The 20,025-nt window shown below is 29.1% G+C and overlaps 1 protein-coding gene across 1 annotated transcript in view; it reads left to right on the top strand.

The window, feature by feature from the left end:
- The window catches only part of LOC129983602 (uncharacterized), a 60,211-nt gene extending 41,149 nt beyond the window's left edge, over window positions 1-19,062 (top strand). The window contains exons 3-9 of the mRNA XM_056093133.1: window positions 1,726-1,835; window positions 5,680-5,775; window positions 5,900-6,007; window positions 6,099-6,161; window positions 8,315-8,387; window positions 10,704-10,791; window positions 13,630-19,062. Coding sequence (XP_055949108.1) covers window positions 1,726-1,835; window positions 5,680-5,775; window positions 5,900-6,007; window positions 6,099-6,161; window positions 8,315-8,387; window positions 10,704-10,791; window positions 13,630-13,981 — 890 coding nt within the window. The 3' untranslated portion in view covers window positions 13,982-19,062. The remainder of the gene's footprint in view (window positions 1-1,725; window positions 1,836-5,679; window positions 5,776-5,899; window positions 6,008-6,098; window positions 6,162-8,314; window positions 8,388-10,703; window positions 10,792-13,629) is intronic.
- The last annotated feature ends 963 nt before the right edge of the window (window positions 19,063-20,025 follow it).

Below are 20,025 nucleotides of genomic sequence, written 5' to 3'. Positions count from 1 at the left end.
CTTAATTGTTTTGAGGAATTTTAGGATTAAAAATTTAATCTATTTCACTTTAATTTTTGTTTGAGTAAATCAAATATCTTTTAATTTGATCAAACAGGTACTTAAAATATCTTACTAAAATTAATGGAATGTATTATTCCCTTTTTTAAAAAAGCTGTTAAACCATATTTCTTTTTAGATAAAAAAAAAAAAAAAAAAAAAAAGATGGCAAGACCTTTTAAAATTTAAAATTTTTCTTTACTATTTCTTTCCAAAAAGAAAGAGAAAGAAAGTGCCAATTTCACTCAACCATAGAAGTTGTCTACTGTCGTGAAGATTGACTATAACAATTTAAACAATCTCTTCTTCCACTTTAAAGTGGCTACTCATATATAACTAAAAGTTTGTCAGGTAAAACAGCTATAAGTTTATCCATTTTCAACACACCACTTAGATATGCATGTTTACAATCAATCAAACATTATTGATCCTAAACTTCATACAAAACGTGTTGAAGCAAATCCACCAATATATAACTTGCAATGGCGTAGAAATTGATTGGAGGCAGGGGGTGTGTATGTGTTTTGATGCAGGCAAAACATTTGGTTGTTTATGTTTCTTTCATAAGTTAAATGTCATAGGAAACAAGAAAATAATGCTTAGTCTCGGGGACCGATAACCTTTACAAAACCACTAATAAAGATGTGGGGGGAGGGGTGCAAGTCCCCGAACACCATATATACTCTCTCCACTCTATTAGTCACTTGTATAACAACGCTGCTCGTCCAGTTACAGAATAGCGGCTAGTGAGACGCAACTTGATTTTATAGATTATTTGACGTCATTGACCTACCTCAATGATGTTATTTATAAAATAATTCTAGGTTTTTTTTTCATAATGGAATTCTATTTCATGCCAAAAATAATGTAGGCGTAATATTCGACTTGTCGTACTTGGACATTACTAGTTGTTTGAATTATGAGAATCGGTCCCAAACAGGGTATTGAGGAAGTATTTTAACGATTCGAAAATCCTAAGAAAAAAAAAAAAGAATTTTCAAATATTAGTCTATAAAAGTAATGAAGAAAATTGGTTGAAATTCAAAGCATTTCATAATGCTTTATAAAATTATTAAATTTAAATAAATTTCATTTTTTTCTAATTAATTTCTACTTTATTTTTCTGATTTTTTCTGCTACTAGATTGATTTGACTTATGTTTGCGAAATTTTGTTCGGACGAACATAGAATTCCAAAGTTTTTTTTAGTCAACTAGAAACACTGGTGACACACACACACACACACACACACACACACACACACACACACACACACACACACACACACACACTATTATATATATTTTCACAGATTAACTTAAAACTTTTTCATTAATAATCCATTGAAATGAGCTTTTATTTCTGCAATGCGCAAGTATTTTATATTTTTCTGTAGATGAATTAAAGATATGTTCCGAAATTGAATACAACTTGACCTTTATTCGGTTATAATTTCAAAATGTCTTGATAATATAATCTTTAACTATAGTTACATGTGTAGCTAATAACAAATTTTACTAATCTTCTAATTGGTGTTCCCAAATGGATGAGGTTTTATAGGACCTCATTTTATTCATTTTCTTTATATCTGACAATACTGAAAGAAATTTTTTGAAGTTATCATTGGAAAAAATAATTTTCTAAGAGTTGCGAAATGATTTCTTTTAAAAATTCTTTTCCATTTTAGCTGAACTTCAGTCCTCAAGAATAACATTGCTTCTGAGTGTTGTGTTCGTCGCTATATATATTTGCAGTTGGTGGTGGATGGCTTTTGCTATTAAACAAGTCAGCCAAGGTGTAAGTATATATTTTTTTTATTGAATTTTAACCTTACTGATCGATGATTTAAATGAAATCAAACAATTTAAACAATCCCAACAACTTAAATGACGAAAAAATTTTTTAAGGAAAAATTAAAATTTAGTATCTGTAGTTGTAAGCTTATCTTTTATATTTTTATTGGAAATTCATCAAAACGATTTTTTTTTTCGAATTGTGTTTAAACTAAGTACAAATATTAACGAAATCAACATCAATATTTCATTGCACGTTTGAATATCTACGCTATTCGTGTGCTGTATGGGTGCATGTGTGTGTGTGTGGGGGGGGGATCCTGCGTTCGGCCCATCTCAGAAAGATTGTCAGACTTTCCTACAGTATTGTTGCTAGAAGTAATTCATAAACGGAAATGATTATCTGCCAATTTTCTTTAAAGATGGTTTACAACTTACTTATATTGTATGTATTCGCACCACAAAAACGGAGATGAGAACCTTCCGGTATGGTGATTGGTCTCGTCACTTCTGTGAGTAGAGAGATGGTATGGGTAGGCTAACCTCTATTGATGACAGGACGTGAATCGTATGGGAGGTGTTGTACCGTGGCCGGTCATGGTCCGTAAGACTCAACCGCAGTTCCCGCCAATACTGTTGTGGTTAGCCGGTCATTTAGATTATTCTGAATGCCTTCGGGTGGGGTGGAGTACCTCTTGTGATTGCTTATGTTATATACTTATCCCAATTTCATTAAAATCGACAAATAGCTTTTAGATTTGTATTTAGGGTTTTCCGTAGTTTATGAAAACCAGGGACAATTCTATATGAATATTGCATGCATTTTCTGCTTCTTTATGACCTCATTGAATCTTTGCTGATAAGTTTCATTTTTTTCTTTTGAGCGAGAAATTCTAAGCAGATAAAACAGTGACACGTTCGTTATTATAAATAGCATAGCTTATTTCTGAAGTCGCAGATTATTCATCATCAGATATTTAACGAACTAGAATCTGTTTACATAATACAAAACATTTTTTTAAACTTCATGATTTTTAAAAATTTATTTATAAATCTGTTTGATATATTACTATGAAAATATAAGCTCACTATAAGATAATAAAAGTAATGTGATTGCGGAATTAATATGTACTTCTAAATATTAAAATTATACTTTCAGATTTTTGAAAGTAATGAGGAAACATGTAGAAAAACTTTGTTTATATATGTCCTTCTATCTAATATGTTATGCGTAGGGATTGCAATACCTGTATACCGGGATACCGAATACCGGTATTTTGAGCCATTTGTACAATTTCGTAATACCGGTATTCACAAGTTTAAATACCGATTTTTCGGTATTTACTAGAAATTTTTAAAATTGTCTCCACTATATGTTCAGGTATCGCGAACATAGCAAAATAGTATACGTTTTTGTTTTTATGTCTCCATAACGGGCGAAATTAATTAGCTAATTAATGGCTTAATTAATTGCTTAAATATAAATTAGCGAAACATGGATTATCCCTGAAAGAAAATATTGTATCCATAACGACTGATGGAGCAACAATTATGAAAAAAAAGTTGGAAAGTTGATTGGCGCAAATCAGCAGTTGTGCTATGCACATGGAATTCAATTAGGAGTAATAGATGTGTTATACCGAAAAAATAAAGAACAGAAGAATCCAAATACTGTGGATATAGAAATTTCGGATTCCAACTTTGAAAAGAGCAAGAGTGAGAGTGATATTGACAATGAAGATAATGACAATGTAATTGTTGAAGAAGATATCGCTTATGAGGATGAAATATTAACCTATCAAGAATTGCTTCCTATAATTTATAAAATTCGAAAAATTGTTAAGATATTTAAACGTTCCCCTATAAAAAGGATTTATTACTAAAATATATACCAACTGAAAATAAAACAGAATATATGTTAATATTAGATTCTAAAACACGTTGGAACAGTTTACTCCTAATGATGGAACGATTTTTGAAACTGGGAAATCCAATCAAAAAAGCTATAATCGACTTAAACCTGTAAATTAATTTTTCAGAATGCGAATTCGGCTTAATATCCAGAACTATATCAGCTCTACTTCCAATAAAACTGACTATTGAGGCATTATGTCGGAGAGGTTTTAATTTATTAACAGCTAATGCAACAATAAATTTCATGTTGCAGTCACTGAAAGAGCAGCACACATCACTATCTGAAGAATTATATATTACATTGAAAAATCTCACAGAAGAAAGGCATACCGAAATAGAAAATGTCTTATGGTATTTACATAATTATAATGATTTTAAAAATGAAAATGAAAAAGAAGAAAAGAAAATAACCAATTCAAATCTGATTAAGTTTAGAGTAAATTTTCTTAAAATTGTTTACCCACAAACCTATCCATATTCGGAAGAATTCGGTTCAATTATCGAAGATTATGATGTCACTACTGTCGATAGTGAAAAGGAATTGTCTCTTGAACAAAAATTAGAATTAGCGATAAATAAAATTTCAACGAACCAAAAAATACAATACAGAAATCAGTTATATCCAAAACCATCCGACGGGAAATCGATTTATTTGAAGATGAGGGATTTAAAGGTAAATACTTGGTAAAAGCATATCACGCATCGCTAGCAGTACCACCAACTAGCGTAGGTGCCGAAAGAGCGTTTTCAACAGCTGGTAATTTTTACACAAAATTACTTTTCAGGCTTAATGACAGTACAATTGATGCATCATGTTTTTTAAGATCACATTTCAGAAATTTGTAATAGTACCACAGACTGAATAGTGATATTTACACTTTTTTGTGATTTAAATAAATAAGATGTTTCTTTACATTTTTGTGATTATATACTGTTATAATTTATAAGTTACAAATTATTTTTGTGATATTTACACTCTCTAACAAAACTGGCAAATAAAACAAAGAAACACCTGTGTTTTCTTTCTTTTTCTAAAATTTCTAATACCGGTATTAAAACCGGTATCCCGGTATTAAGATTTAAAAAATACCGAATACCGGTATTGAAATTTTGGTCCGGTATTGCAATCCCTAGTTATGCGTTATACTCAGACAACAAAATGATGTATTAATAAATGATGAAAGGTCATTATTAACTACAATTTTTAGGTTAGAAATAATTGTACGCTTGGAGATTTTCAATACATATTTGAAATGCTATCTCATAATGTCAATATCCTTTTATGATACACTTTACGTACATTTATTTCGATTTGTTCCCCCCATCTTCCATGGTTGTCAGACTGCCGCTATTTAACAATGGAGGCCAGTTTGACTAATTCAGAGGTGAACTGGGTGACCGTAAGAGATAATTAGAAAACTTTTCTTCGTTTATATCTTGTTATATGCAGTGTAGTGTGTTATTAACGAAATTAGGATAGAGTTTGAAGAGTATTATTTTTTTCCCTTTCTTCTTTACTCTGAAACTTTTAATTTATCATATTGAATCATACCATCGAGGGGGGGGGGACCTCAGAAGTGAGAATGAAATTATCCCGGTATGGTGGTTGATTTGTTTTTGCCACCTTGATAGTATAGAAATGGTGAGGTTGGCTACCTCTTATCGATGACGGGACGTAATTCCCACGGGAAGGGTTGTACTGTTGCCGGTGATGGCTCTTAACACTCAATCATAGTTCCCACCAGTGTTGCTGTCGAAGCGGTTCGGTCATTCAGATTTTTCCGTGTGCCTTCGGGTGGGTTGGAGTAGCTGATTAAAGTTAAGGTTATCATGTTGAATCACTCAGTAAACAAGAGGTTTTTCAATAAATAATTTTAAATAGTTTTTAAGAACAGAACACCGGAGTCATTTATTCCTTTTTCTTTCCTAAATAGGGAAGTGTTTCTTTAAAGACTGTGTTATTACTTGCTGTCTTTGCCGCTGTCGACATTGCTGCAAGTACTGGATTCGTTTTACTCCGACTCATTATGGTAATGTAGTATTATTTATAAATGCTACCTTCTTATACATATATTTTCGTTACTACTTTTTACACATGAAAGATACAAATGTTTAGAATAATGTTTCTAATTATAATTTTATTTTTATTTTCAGTACATTCGAAGAGATCGTTTTTATCCTAATGCTTTGAAACCGCTCAGTGCACAAACTGAGAGTGACCAAATGGCTGCGTACACAGCCCTCAGGCTGATAACTATTAAGGTAAGAACGGAATTAACATTGATATGAAAGAAGTGTTATGGCGTATATTTCATATTAATACTAAATATTTTCTATTTTTCGTTTATTTTAGTCGAGTTGCGGCAATGCCGATATCTTAGTCACCGTAGTTGTAGGATTTCTCACAGTTCTGAGGGTAAGTTTATAAGGCCTTATTTAAACTATTATTTTTACTAAAGCCAAAACTCACAGGTCAGTTTTATAAATGCTTCTTCTTAATCTAATTTTAAAAAGCTCTAAAGGGATTTAAAGCGATTTCATTGCTGAAACAAGAGAAATAATTATTGACTAATTGATATACCCGGCGTTGCTCGAGATTAAAATTATTTCATATATATTTTTAACATAAAAAATTTTATAATCATGTAACTTTTTTGTCGTAACTTCTTTTGTAAAAAATATTATTATATAAGAAATCCTTTTATCATCTAAAATATTATCTTTTATTGTCTGCTTTTAATAAAAATGAGAATATAAATTGAACTAGACGATTTTTAAAAACCACCGGAATTATTTTTTTCTTTTAATTATTAATATACGTTATATAAGGGTTGGAAAACTTATATTAGTACCTGCCAACTAAATGGCGGGTAAGTGAAAACCATTCATGTCACGAAAAGTGCTCAGGAAAAGAGAAAAACCTCACAAATGCACATTATTAATATTAGAAAGTATTTCTTTTTTTGTTACTAGTAATTATCTCGAATAAATATCCACTGCAGATTATTTTCTGATTCTATTTTGACTTAATGATTTTGCTCATCCATTAAGAGAAATGATATTTAAAATATTCTTTAACTGGTTACCTCTCATCATAAGGACATGGAATTTCTAAGACGAAATAATTATGTCTTTCGCTGCAAGAAACATCAAAATTTTAATATCTGTTTTTTATTTACAATAGGAATTTACAACTTTGTGTTTACAATATGAATTTACAACTTTGTGTTTACAATATGAATTTACAACTTTGTGTTTACAATATGAAACACATAATTACTGCTTCGTATTGAAATATGTAATAACCAAAATTGACTTTTCCTATCTCTTGTTCTTTATATCCTCTTTTTCTCCATTCCTTTCAAGTTCATGAAGATTATGGAAATCATTTTATACTCAGCTCCCATTAGGGCCCGATTATCAAATACATAAAGTAGACAACTTCCTAAGGGTCCAGCAATTTTGGAAAGTCTTAGACTCTGAGACTGTTTTACTATATTTCGGAGTCACGTATTTGACCACAATCATATTAAATATCAAGTATTACAGAAAGTTTAGAAAGTTATTTTTAGAATTTGTTTAAATGTTTTAAAAGTCGTTAAATAAAAGTTAAAAGCTATAATAAACGTTGTATTTAAGTATTTATAATGCTTTAAAACTTTTATATAATTTTTTATAAGCTTTGTGTTTAAAAAAATTTTAATTAAATTTAAAAAAACTGTTTAATTTTTTTTTATTTGCAAAATTTTTATATCAACTTTCTGAGAATTTTTTTAATTAAATGTTTTTTTTATTTTCAGTTTTTAAGCATATTAGTTTTGAATATGATTTTTGAGGTTTATATAGGGAAGGATAGGTTCCAAATTTTGCATTACCTGAGGACCCCTACAGAACTCATTTCGGCTGTTGTCTAACCTGAATCATGGTTACTTGAAGCTTTTATAATTTTTTACGACGCCATTTACTCCAATCATCCATCCCCAGCCCACTGCCTAGAGTGATGAAACGGCAGATAGCATAAAAATTCATAAATGTAACCCTGAGGATTTTAATATATTTCACAATTTATTAAAATACTCAAGTAATTAAGGTATTAAAATCCTCATAGGAAATCTAAGGAAACGAATCAAAAGAATAGAAACGAAAGAAAAATATTAAAGGCGGGAACATATAAGTGGGGTAATACCATATTTCTAAATATCAGTTATTTGTATTTATCTGAAGGAAATTATCTTCTTTAATTGTTTAATTCTTTTCTAAAATAATTAATTCTTTTGAAACTAGAACAATTTCTATGGAAAAAAACTATATGCAAGTGAATTAATAAGAAAAATTTGTTTGGACTCATTCGACCATCTATGCCATTTATTGAAGAAGTTTAATCTTCGGGAGCTTTTCCAAAAATTATTTTGAAGACTTTTTCTTATTTTATTTGATTCCTTTAAAAAATGAAATTAAGGCATACAAGTTCTATTAAATTTACGTTCTTCTGTTCTATTAATTGCTTGATATTCTTTGATGATGATGATGCTAATTTAGCAAGCTAAATTTATTTTATTGTACTTTTAGATTTACAGCGTCGTATGCGTTGCATCATTTTACAAAAAAGCTAAAAGTGGATCAAGAGACATATTTCAAAAAGGTAAGAATGAAAAAAAAATCAAAATGAAAAAGATAAACCATTATATACAATAAATAAATACAATAGAACTTCTATTAAAACCCAAAATTTAAAATTTTTTAATGATTTTAAGATGAAAATAGCTATTTAAATTATTTTGTATTGTTAAATTAAAAATGAAAGACAGAGCTCGATTCTCTATGTCGACTTGACTAGAAAAAATGTCAGATATAAAGATCCTGATAAATGAAGTTCTATTATGGCAGGTTCAACAACATTCGTTCTAATAACAGCAAATATACATACTTAGTATAATAATCTTAACCTTTTAAGAGTATTAAAAAAATATGTAGATAACGTGTATTTTTTAATGGTGATCATATTTGACTGTTATTTAAAAAAAGTTCTTAATTATCAACCAAAATTTACCATTAGTTCAATTAAAGGAGATAATAAATGAATATAAAAGATCAGTTTTCATAGATATAAGCTTATCTTATTAGAAGCAGCTTCAAAGGAACGTGTCCCTAAGTTCGGTTAATTAGATGCAAATCCGGATACCCAAAATCGACATGGATTTCGCATGCCCTTTATATTATATGTCCTTTTAATCTCTGGTAACATTAAGATTAAGATATTCGTCGTTTTGTGAGATTTCTGTGAAATATGTAATCAGCTGCAAACACGAAATATTTGACATGATAAATTTGATTATATCAAGGCTTCTAGATTTTTTTCTTACTCGTGATTTAATTTCTTATTAAAAAATTCCTTGATACCCCGAAATAATAAAATAGTTGAGGAAATTATGTATTAATAATTGATGACAAATAAAAGGAAATAGAATTTAAAGTTCTAGAAATGTCGCAAATGATTGAGTTAAATTAAATTTGATGTAAAAATGATTGAATTAAAATCAATTATGTGATTTTTTTTCCTTTACGAAAACTAAAAAAACAGAAAAAAGGTCACAGTGTAAGAATTTTTACTACAACATTTGAAATAATACGCTATGGTACAGGTTTAACTCCGATATATTATGCAGTCGATGCCACCATCTTAACCATCATTTTTGAGAAATTTTCGGAAGTTTTTTTAACAGTCTGTTCCTGCCAGATTTTTAAAAAATTCTTTTTAATTTGCAAAAATCGTACAGAATGTAACGAAATATAAAGAATATTATTGCATTTCTGAAAGGATATTAAAAACCGAAAAAATAAGGTAAAAATATTTATAACATTCGTTACTAACTTAACTAATAACAGAATTCTTTCTGGAAACTTCTGCATTTTATTTTCTTTGACATAAGCCTAATACAAAGAGAGTATATTAAATAAAATTAGCAATATATGCATGATGTTATCATTGACATGACATCAAAAACAAATGTCATAGACATCCAAAACAAATTTCAGTAGAATGACAAACGTTTGTTCTATCCAAAGATGCATGGATTTTTTTATTTATAGATCTATTTTTTTTGTAAATTTTTATGGCTTTAAATGATGTTACGAGCAAATTCAACAGAAAATCACCCAAAACAATATAATAAAATTTAATTCATTAAATTTCAAAATCCAGCCTTCAATTTGCGTTAATTCGCCAGTACAAATTATATGGTTTAAGTGTGATAGACTCGTCTGGATATTGCGCAAATAATTCCATTAAGTATAGGTTAACAATTATTTAATGAAAACTAATATTCTAATGATATTTGACAAATTCTGAGGAGTCTGATAAATGCCTCAAATTACCAGAAGTCTGGAGTTCGAAAACTTTAATTAATTTAGAAATCCACCACTTAGTTTTAAAAGCAAAAATACCGTGACGCATATTAATATCTTAGACGTCCTTTATGTTCTTATCTAGATCGGGCAACTTATTTATTTACAAAATACAATGCGTAATCTATTTTGGTGGAAGATTAAATTCATATTTTCAAGAATTGCTTTATCTTTCAGCAATAATTATGCTACTTACGCGTTGCCCTTGAAAATTGTGAATATAGAATCAAGAAGCTAATATTAATTAAAAACAGAAGCATTGTAATGTTACTATCTCTTAACACTCATTCATTTTCAGAATGACCGTAAAAAGAATTATCATTACTAAGACATGCCATCAATTGTTAACGAATACAACATGCCAACCGTGCAACCGTTATTCCTGAAGCATTGGAATTCATTATCGTTTGCGTGCATTAATAATACGAATATTATTTATATTACGAATAAAGATTTGTTATCTTATTTTGAAAAGTGTTCTTGGCACTGAATAGCAAAACAATTTACGCTTCAAGAATAATCAAAACATTTTATTTCATATATTTATTTTTAGAAATCACTGGCAGCTGTGACACTTCGGACAGAACAGAATCTATAAAAGATTTTGATGAATATGCTCCAAAGTCCCTAATAATAGATTAGTAAGTATATTCTTTTTTCTAATCCATCATAATCTTTATAAAGTATTTAAAAATTCTGAGGAAATTGGAAAAAATTGTATCAAAAAATTGGGAATACTTGGGTCAGAGCCGTATTTTCTATGTTTGCTAAATAAATAAAAACCGCTACCCCATTAACTGTATGATTTCTGTATAAACTCGTGGGCACTTTTTGATCAATATTTACATGTCGCACTTGAGAAAAAATTTAAACCCGTTTGCATATACAAGGTATTCATTCTAATCATAGCTCAATACCTAATTTATAATCACTAGCCATTTCTAAGAACCAGCTGACTCATCTGGAATATTTATTAAATTTCATTTCACTTGAATCGTTCAAATATAATTTCATGTCTATGATTCGGTCAAATTGTCAGACATTAAAGCCATGTTATTTTAATTGCTTACAAATGCTCTGTTTATTTTGTGCATGTATCATCTATCTAATGGAGATCAGTCCCATGGAATTATATCGTTTTATAAACGCAAATCACCGGGTGATCTATCTTCTAAATTTCTCGTGATTGTAAAGTAGACACCAATATTAGACAGAATTTTTCTTCCTTAGCTTGGAACATTGGTAGGAAATTATGCAATAAAATATTTGATGAAACTATGAAAACGGTTTGTATTGCGGAAAAACAATGTAATCTGTTATTAAACAAACAAAAAAAAATGCTAAAAATTGTTCTTTTAATTATTAAAATATTTTTATACACCAAAAGTCTACTTCAATTATATTGTGTACAAATATAATATCAGGCAGTCTGGTGTCAAAATAGATAAATAAAAAAATATGTTTTCACAAAATACAAAAAAATAAATAAAATATTAACTTAAAGTAAATTATTGACATGTTAGAATTGTGTTGAAAGTTAAACTAAATTATACAGTTTACAGTGACGTAAGGGTAGTGGTGGCTGGGGTACAATATAATTTTTTTTTCTCTTTGCCATCATCAAAGGTTTTGCAAATCTAAACTGCGTGTAGGACATGGTAACAATTTTGCGCTCTTTCGTCATATTTTTTTTTTTTTTGAAACTGATATGTACGTACTAACATTTAGTTTCCATAGTGCTAGGGGCATGTAATTAATTTTACGCTTTTTCGTCATATTATTTAAATGACATATACACACTAACGTTTAGACTCTATGACGCTCCGAGCATAGTGTTAATTTTAAACCTTTTCGTCATATTTTTTTTACTAATGTATACACACAAACCTTTAGTCTGTGTGTATATGTGTAACGTGAGTTCGGGGAATCTATACCCTTCTTCCTGATCGCTACGCCTCTGCCAGTTTATTGAAAGAAGGGTCGCAAAATACTTAAATCCGCCATTGAAAATTACCCTATAACCTCTATTTATTCTGACATCGTATTCTATATCAAAAATTTCTTGCTTCTGTGCGCTCTACCTAACCCTAAGTTTCTGTTCCTTGATTTTAGAACATCCTGTATACTTTAAGATCATCTCGTGAAATTAGCTAATGCTGATGAAAGAAAGTTTGGTTCAACCGGAAGTAGAAGCATTGACTTCCAATCTTATTTGTGCCGATATTCCTTACATATTCAGAACTGGATTATAACAGTAAACAACTGCCCAGTAACTTTTAGAAAAAACCGAGTTCTCTACTTTTTACATTATTTTCAGGTTAATTTAACTTTGTGATTTCTTTTAATTTACAAAAACAAACGCGTTTGAACTCATTCAACCTAAAATCACTTATCTTTAAAATTGGAAAATATTACTCTAAAAGCATGGTCGCTTTGAAACTGCGAAGGAATTTAGTTTAAAATTACATTTATTTACATTTAAATTACATTTTTAAAATTTTTACATTCTGAAATCAATTTCTTAAAAGTGACACGAAACGAAATATTTCTGCTATTCAACTTACAGAAATGTACTACTTAAAAATGTTTAGATAGAAATTAAATTGAATCCTCTCCCAAAAAAATCTTGAGACATACTCTTACAAAAAAAATCTCTGAGACTTGCCCTTACATATCTTAATGTATCTCTATTTCTATTATGACCTACATATGACATACCTACACAGATTCCATCTGGTCAACTCTCCTTGCTGTATCTGTGGGGAGACAGGATCCCCAATTCAATATGCCACCGAATGCTTACTGATTCTCTCATGGCACATGAGAAAGCCAGAAACAAGTCTCGAGGAAGAAGGGTACAGGAGAGGTGCATCGAATACCGTTTCACGCGGCAAGATCCACTCCATAGTAAATCATATTCATAAATACCAAGACCTTTCCATGACTACACAATAACTGAGACCAAAATGCCACTTGTCAAACTCAATTAAATAATTCATTCAAAGTGCAGTTCTCACGAAGGAAATCAAAACACAGGACCCAAACGGATGCTACAGATTTCTGACTCTACAATGTTTGTTTATATGCTTATACATGTCATAAAGATTTCACAATGTAATTTATCATTTTTTCCTTTTCAGTTAGAAATCTCATTTCCTTGTAAGTTCAACCATAGTCACCATTTTTTTAAGTATTCTTGTCCCCTCCATTTAGTTATTACTTCACCAAAAATTGAATACAGTCGTGTAGAATTTGACACCGATGGGGTTCTCTCTGGAGAACCCTGAATGGTTTGTCGTCTCGTTCTTTCTTTTAACATTTTTTCTTTCTCTTTTTCCCTTCCTTCCATCTTGTGCTCATCCAACTGGTTAGATAACTTAGTGTTAGTGGCATCGGGGCACAGGATGGCGTTATGCCATGTTATTTCTATTATGATACCAAATAATTTCTTTTATTAACTAACTTCATTTTTTGTGCAGTGCTAAGAAAAGTAACCACACAGCCCATAGGGATCGCAGTCGCCGATCCAGCATGGTGGCCCAGTCCACTTTACCACCAGATGACGACATGGCAGAGCTCAAAATCCAAGCTTCTGATATGCCCATAGACATGCAAAGGGCAGCCCTGAATGCAGCCTCTCAAGCCATCCGCATCTATTCCACAGAAAAACACATAGCGGAGAGCATTAAACAGGACTTTGATCAACTCTACCACCCCACGTGGCATTGCATTGTGGGAAGAAATTGGGGAAGCTGTGTCACCCATTCCAAACTCTGTTATATCAGGATGAGCTATAAAGACATGACAATCATGTTATATAGATCGACGTGAGGGACTCATATGAGCATTTTGGAAGTTAAAATACATGGACTATTGTGAATTCAATGGCTCTAAGGTAAAGACATGCCAATTAGTTTGGAATATGCTTCCAATTATATGTGTTGCCTTAAAATCATAGATTTTATGGATTTCTATGATTATTTATACGGAGTAATATATAGGGTGCCCATTCTAATCGTGGCTCTATAGCTAATTCCAAAGCCGTTTCATACAGGCATATATAAGTAGAAAAATGCTTTAAATGAGATGAACAGTTTTATTTTATGGCAATAAATTTACTACTGAAAAACTTTAAGATCTAAATTACAAACGGTCATATTAATCATGTTTAATATTGTAAAATATCCTTGAATACACTAATATTTGAAACAAAAAAAAGTTATCTCACTTTTCTGTAATTAATCGAGTTTTAAAACTGAATATGATTGTTTTGGGCAATTTTAGACTATTTCAATTGCCGTTTCGATGATCATGTGCCAATCAATAGGGAGCACTTGCCGCAAGCAGCTGTTAGTTAACTTAAAATAATAAAACTTAAAGTTTCATAACTCGGTTAGTTTTAGGCATGGAAGAGAGGGACATTTTTTGAAACTTAAAGTAGAAGAAATGTTTTACTAACTATGATTAATAGGACAAACAAAAACGTTCAAAAATTTGGATTTTTTTTTTTTTTTTTTTGCAGCATTACATTTATGAACAACCTAAAAATGATTCTTTACATCATTTAAAGCATTTTTTTTAATTATTTGGTAGTATATGCTTGTACCTATCGGTTTAAAATTTAGTTTTGGATTATGATTACAATGCAACCTTCTGTATATATAAACTACGTTTTTGTTGTTGTGGAAGGGGATGATAAAAATATTCAGTCTAATGTTTTTATGAGTTAATAGAATGTTCTGACAAAATTCATCTTTATCGAACATAAATTAGTTTCTTCAATTGTTTAAAAATTAAAATTGAAGTATACAATTTTATTTTTTATAAATTGTTAATCCGTTACCAATTATGAGTAAACTGAATATCTTTAAAGCAGGCTAAATGTAAATTTTGGCATGTCTTTACTTTATAACAAGTATTAAATAATGAGCCATATAACAAGTCTGCCATACATTTTGTTAATTAATGTTTAAAATAATGTAAATATAATCAAATAACAATTCAAGATATGGCTCCTTTTATATTGCAATCAATGGAATGCATATCACAATACATTATTACTCAATAAGATTATTTGATTAAAAATAATTCACATTCATTTAACTATTGAGAAAAATCAGTTTTGCCCAGTGAAGCTAGTTAATGACGAAAAAATGTGAAGTCAGTTTATTAATGATAAATTGTGATCCATTCATCAAAGAATACATCATATGATTCTTTAAAAAAGAATTAGTTCAATATAATTTAAAAATCAGGCATTAGCAGATGTATATATATATTTTTTTCTGAATTTAGAAATGATTGGGATCCAAAAGTGCCGGACAGAAAGTAAATTTGAAGGCAAACTGTATGTGATATAATGACAAAGGATGTTATCTCTGGATACAAAGTAGGATCATATTATGAAAGTAATCCGAACAAGCAAACGGAGTATTTCTTTCAGCAACCTTATGCACAGTATTGTCAGCTATTTCGATTTTGGGTATCCCGCGATGCGAAGAGGCATATTAAAATAGGTTTCCGGCGTGACTAAAATAAATTGTACCATAATCAAACACGAATTTTTTATCGGGGATAACTTGCCAAATGTGGTATCTATTCATGAACGTGATAAATGTGTTTTTATTGCAACCCTAAAATCCACGACGAATTTTAATGTTTGATTAATATGATTTGATGACATAAGTGGAAAACCGACATCGTATACTTCAAATTTACCAAAGTACCTTATGCCTTTACAGAACAAACCTAAAATAACGGGTATAATTTTTACAATTTCAGAATCAAGTATGTTTTAATTATTCCTTGATTATGTAACTAAATAAATAGATGATATAAATATGCTTATAACCGTTTTAAAATTCTTTTCAGTAAAAATAATAATTCTATTCTCAAGGCTAAAGTATTAAATTGAATTGATAAATAATTGTATAGATAAAGAAGAAATGAAAATAAGATAAATGTGTGTAGGAGAAAACAAAATTTTTACTAATGACTTTGTATAAATATCATTATTATTATTAAATGAGAGCAGAAGTCATTCATATTTCAACATTTACATAATTTTTTGAGTGATGTTCGATTTCTCGCAAAACCTAACAAAACCATGTCAATTATTAAAAATTTCGCCAAAATTCCTCTGTTTTAGAGGGCTACAGAAAATGGTTTCAAGGATTGCAATAAAGATCAACAAAATTAGATTTGGAGAAAAATCGACAAAGCAATTATCATTGTTGGCGAAAGAACATAAATCTGACATATTTCTCACAAAACTATAGGAATAATTTCAAACACAATAGAAATGAATTACCGTTTCAAATTTTCTTAGCTTTTGAGGAAATCTACTTACCGATAAGATAGCTTATAAGATATCAGTTTGTGATTTTTTTTATAAGAACCATAGATTGATCGAAATCTTGACAATTTATAATTCATGCAAACACAAAAATTGCTGCTTAATCAAAAAGTCCGGACTGCATTTTTGGAAAAAAAAAACAAAAAAAAAACACACATTTTGACGCATTAAAAATGAGTTTAATGATTAAACTTAGCTATATTTTAGTGTAGTCGAGCTTTAAATATATCAAGCATAAGAAAAAAATAATAAATTTTAGATTACCAAAAAGATTTTATTTGCATTTTTATATAAATAAACAATATAAATACCTTCAATCCTCCTATAATATTCTATTTTGATCTGTGCTACATCAAAAACATTGATAACATGTTTGAAAAAAATTTCAAAATAAATAAATAAAATAAAAATAAATTCTTTTGCACTTTATCCCAAAAATATCGATTCAAACATAAAATACTATCCAATAAAGAAAAAATAAAATGATTGGTGTGATGTATGATTAAAAACGATACAGAAAATATTATTAAAGCTTGATTTATCGAAAAAAAAATTTAAAAAAATTACTTACCCAATTTTATAAATAAAGAAATTGAAATCTTATCCATATTACATTTATAATGTTTCACGGATGAATTCTAAAGTCTAAGAACGTACAAATGCTTGTACATAATAGAGTTCCCATTGTTTTTGGTTACTTTAAATGTCCGCGTTTCCACTGAAATTTCACTTTGCAAAACTCCTGGGATAATTCTTACTAATTTTACTTAGTTGCTATTTTAACCTCACTACTGGTACCAGTTTTCGTACTTGCTTTATTTTTCCACAGAGCTAAAATCCGAAGTCTCACTGGTGTGGTGTGGAGAGAGGGGTGCCAGCTCAGGTGTCGTCCTCGTCATCTGACCGCGGTTCAAAATTACTAGGTCCGTACCAAAATAGCCCTAGTGTTGCTTCAAACGGGACGTTAATATAACCAAACCGAACAGTACGGGATATTGATATTTTCAGATTATATTAATTTGATAAACCATTTTTTTTTTTATTATTATTATCGAATCAATGCTTCATCTTTCTGACTAGCACAGTCATGTTCTACCCGCATATCTACAATTACAGAAAGAAATTATGTGTTCATATTAGCTAAGAATACTATTTATTTGCTGCAAATGTCTAAAACCCTTAAGTTCGAAACCACGCCATTATAAATGATCTAACACCTCGCAACTTGCAAAATCATTTTGGTTCAATTCTTAATTTATACATTTAAAACTTATATCCGTCGATTTTTTTCATAATCACTAAATATGGTTCAGAGAATTCATTAGAACGAAATTGTTTCTAAATGCTATGTTTTACAACCAAGATTCTATGAATATATTTTCCTTTGTTTATCAGCTCCCTATTGGACTATTTGTCAACTTTATTAAAAAATTCATAAATACCCTATAAAGATTACAAAAACTTTTGAAATTTCTTTTAGATATTTTTTCTTAACTTTTTAAGATAAAATTTGAATAATCACTTTGAAATCCTTTTAGCTCTCTGGCATTTCCAAGTTCCAGCTCTATACTGGTGGGCCAGTTTCTCTTTCAAACGAAGGATGCAAGAGCCATGCAAAGCGAATAGGCTCTTTCATAACTAATGTTCTCCAAAGATATACAATTAAAACACAAGTACCTTATCGAAAAATTATAAAAATCTGATATAAATAAAAGCTATTATTAAAAAGGCATCATTGAAATGATTTTAACCATCCAGCTGCGTATCCCGCAGGATAGCAATCAGTCCATTTTCTATTGTATTCCCCGTTTTTCGCAATTTAGTGTTTATTTTTACAATTAGAGATTTTTATTATATCATATTATAATCATGTAACATATAAGCTCATCTTGTTTGAAAAATATTTGAATTTATTGCAAACATCGCATCTAAATAGTAATTTAAAAAAAATTATGCAATCAGAGGTTTAAAAAAAAGGCAATACATTTTAAAAATAATTTTTAATCAAATAATTTTATTTTATGCAAAGGAGTTTTTTTCAATTTTCTGAATTTAATGCTATTTTTAATAATTACTATTTAGCAATACTATTTTTAATAATTACTTTTCCCCCTATCATTTAATTGACTAAAAAAACAAACTGAATCCTATTAGTACATGAATTATACTTTTATTTAGAATGTCATTTTCGAACTATTTTTATTTTAGGAATAGAGTGCATATGAGGAATGTCCATAATATACATCCTGTTCCAAAATATAATTATACAGACATATTGTTAAACAATGGTCTTAGAAAGCCATTGCAATTTATGCACCATATTATCAAACTGCTTATTGTAGAAAGTTGTTGTAAAATTCATTAATGTTTTGCACCACATATTTTTTCTCTCTTTTGGAAAGAGCTAATAATTTAAAAAACAATTATATATGAAATAATATATGTATCCCATTACTGTAAAGTGTTATTTATTATATGTTAAATTCTCATGGTATCATGGCCAGTTATGAAAATGTCAAATGAATTCTTTTATTACATAAATGTCAGAACAACTGTACAGAGAACAAACAAAATGATTAATAAATTATTTATTTATGAATATTTTACAATGTTTCCATGAATCATGCAACACTTTTCATGCAAGAAACATTTTACAAAGTGTAACACCACAAAGTTTACACAAATAGTTTATCACAAATGAGCAATAAAATACAGAGTTGACACAACCTATACAGCATCATTATGCATTTTAAGATGGGTAATAATTCAGAGCATTGCTAAGAGTATCTGCATGCAAACAAAGGTTTTTAAAAAGTCACAAGCAATAAAGAAGAGATTTGACACTAATAAGTTTCATATTAATATCCTAAAGTAATTTTCAGAGTTTATTTTTAATTTCTACATGGGAAAGAAAAAGTTTATGCCCATTACATTTTGGGTCAAACTGAAATTTATGATTATGTATATAAATTAAAATAATTTTATCTATGCAGATTAATATAAGCTTCAAAAACTGCATTAAACAGGTTTTTTTAAAAAAAAATTTAAAATTAATGAAAGCTATTTTGCATTTTTTATAGATTTAATGAAATAAATTTATAATATATAAAAATTAATACAATGAAATAAAAGTACTATTATTTAACAAATATAAAATATTTTTTTAAAATTAAAGCAAATATATATAATTTTTTTTTTTAATTTGAGAAGGACAATTATTTAATTATAAGCTCTAAGATGCTAATTACACTCAAGTACATACATTATATTTGTAATACAAATATATTTTATATCTTGCCTTTAAAATAAGTTACAATTTCTTGTAACATGAATATAATTGGTGCAATTCGGTGCCAAGACACAGATTCTAGAGTAAAAAATTTTCTTTTTCTTAAAATATTAAATCCCTAATATTCATTTCAAAATAGATAATTGCAATATTATACAAAAAACATCATATAATAATAACAGCAGTAACAATTTCCTTCCAAAATCAAAACTTAGTACTTAAATTTGAAAT

Source organism: Argiope bruennichi, chromosome 9, assembly GCF_947563725.1.
Source record: "Argiope bruennichi chromosome 9, qqArgBrue1.1, whole genome shotgun sequence".
Taxonomy (NCBI): domain Eukaryota; kingdom Metazoa; phylum Arthropoda; class Arachnida; order Araneae; family Araneidae; genus Argiope; species Argiope bruennichi.
This window is presented reverse-complemented; position numbering and strand designations above follow the sequence as displayed.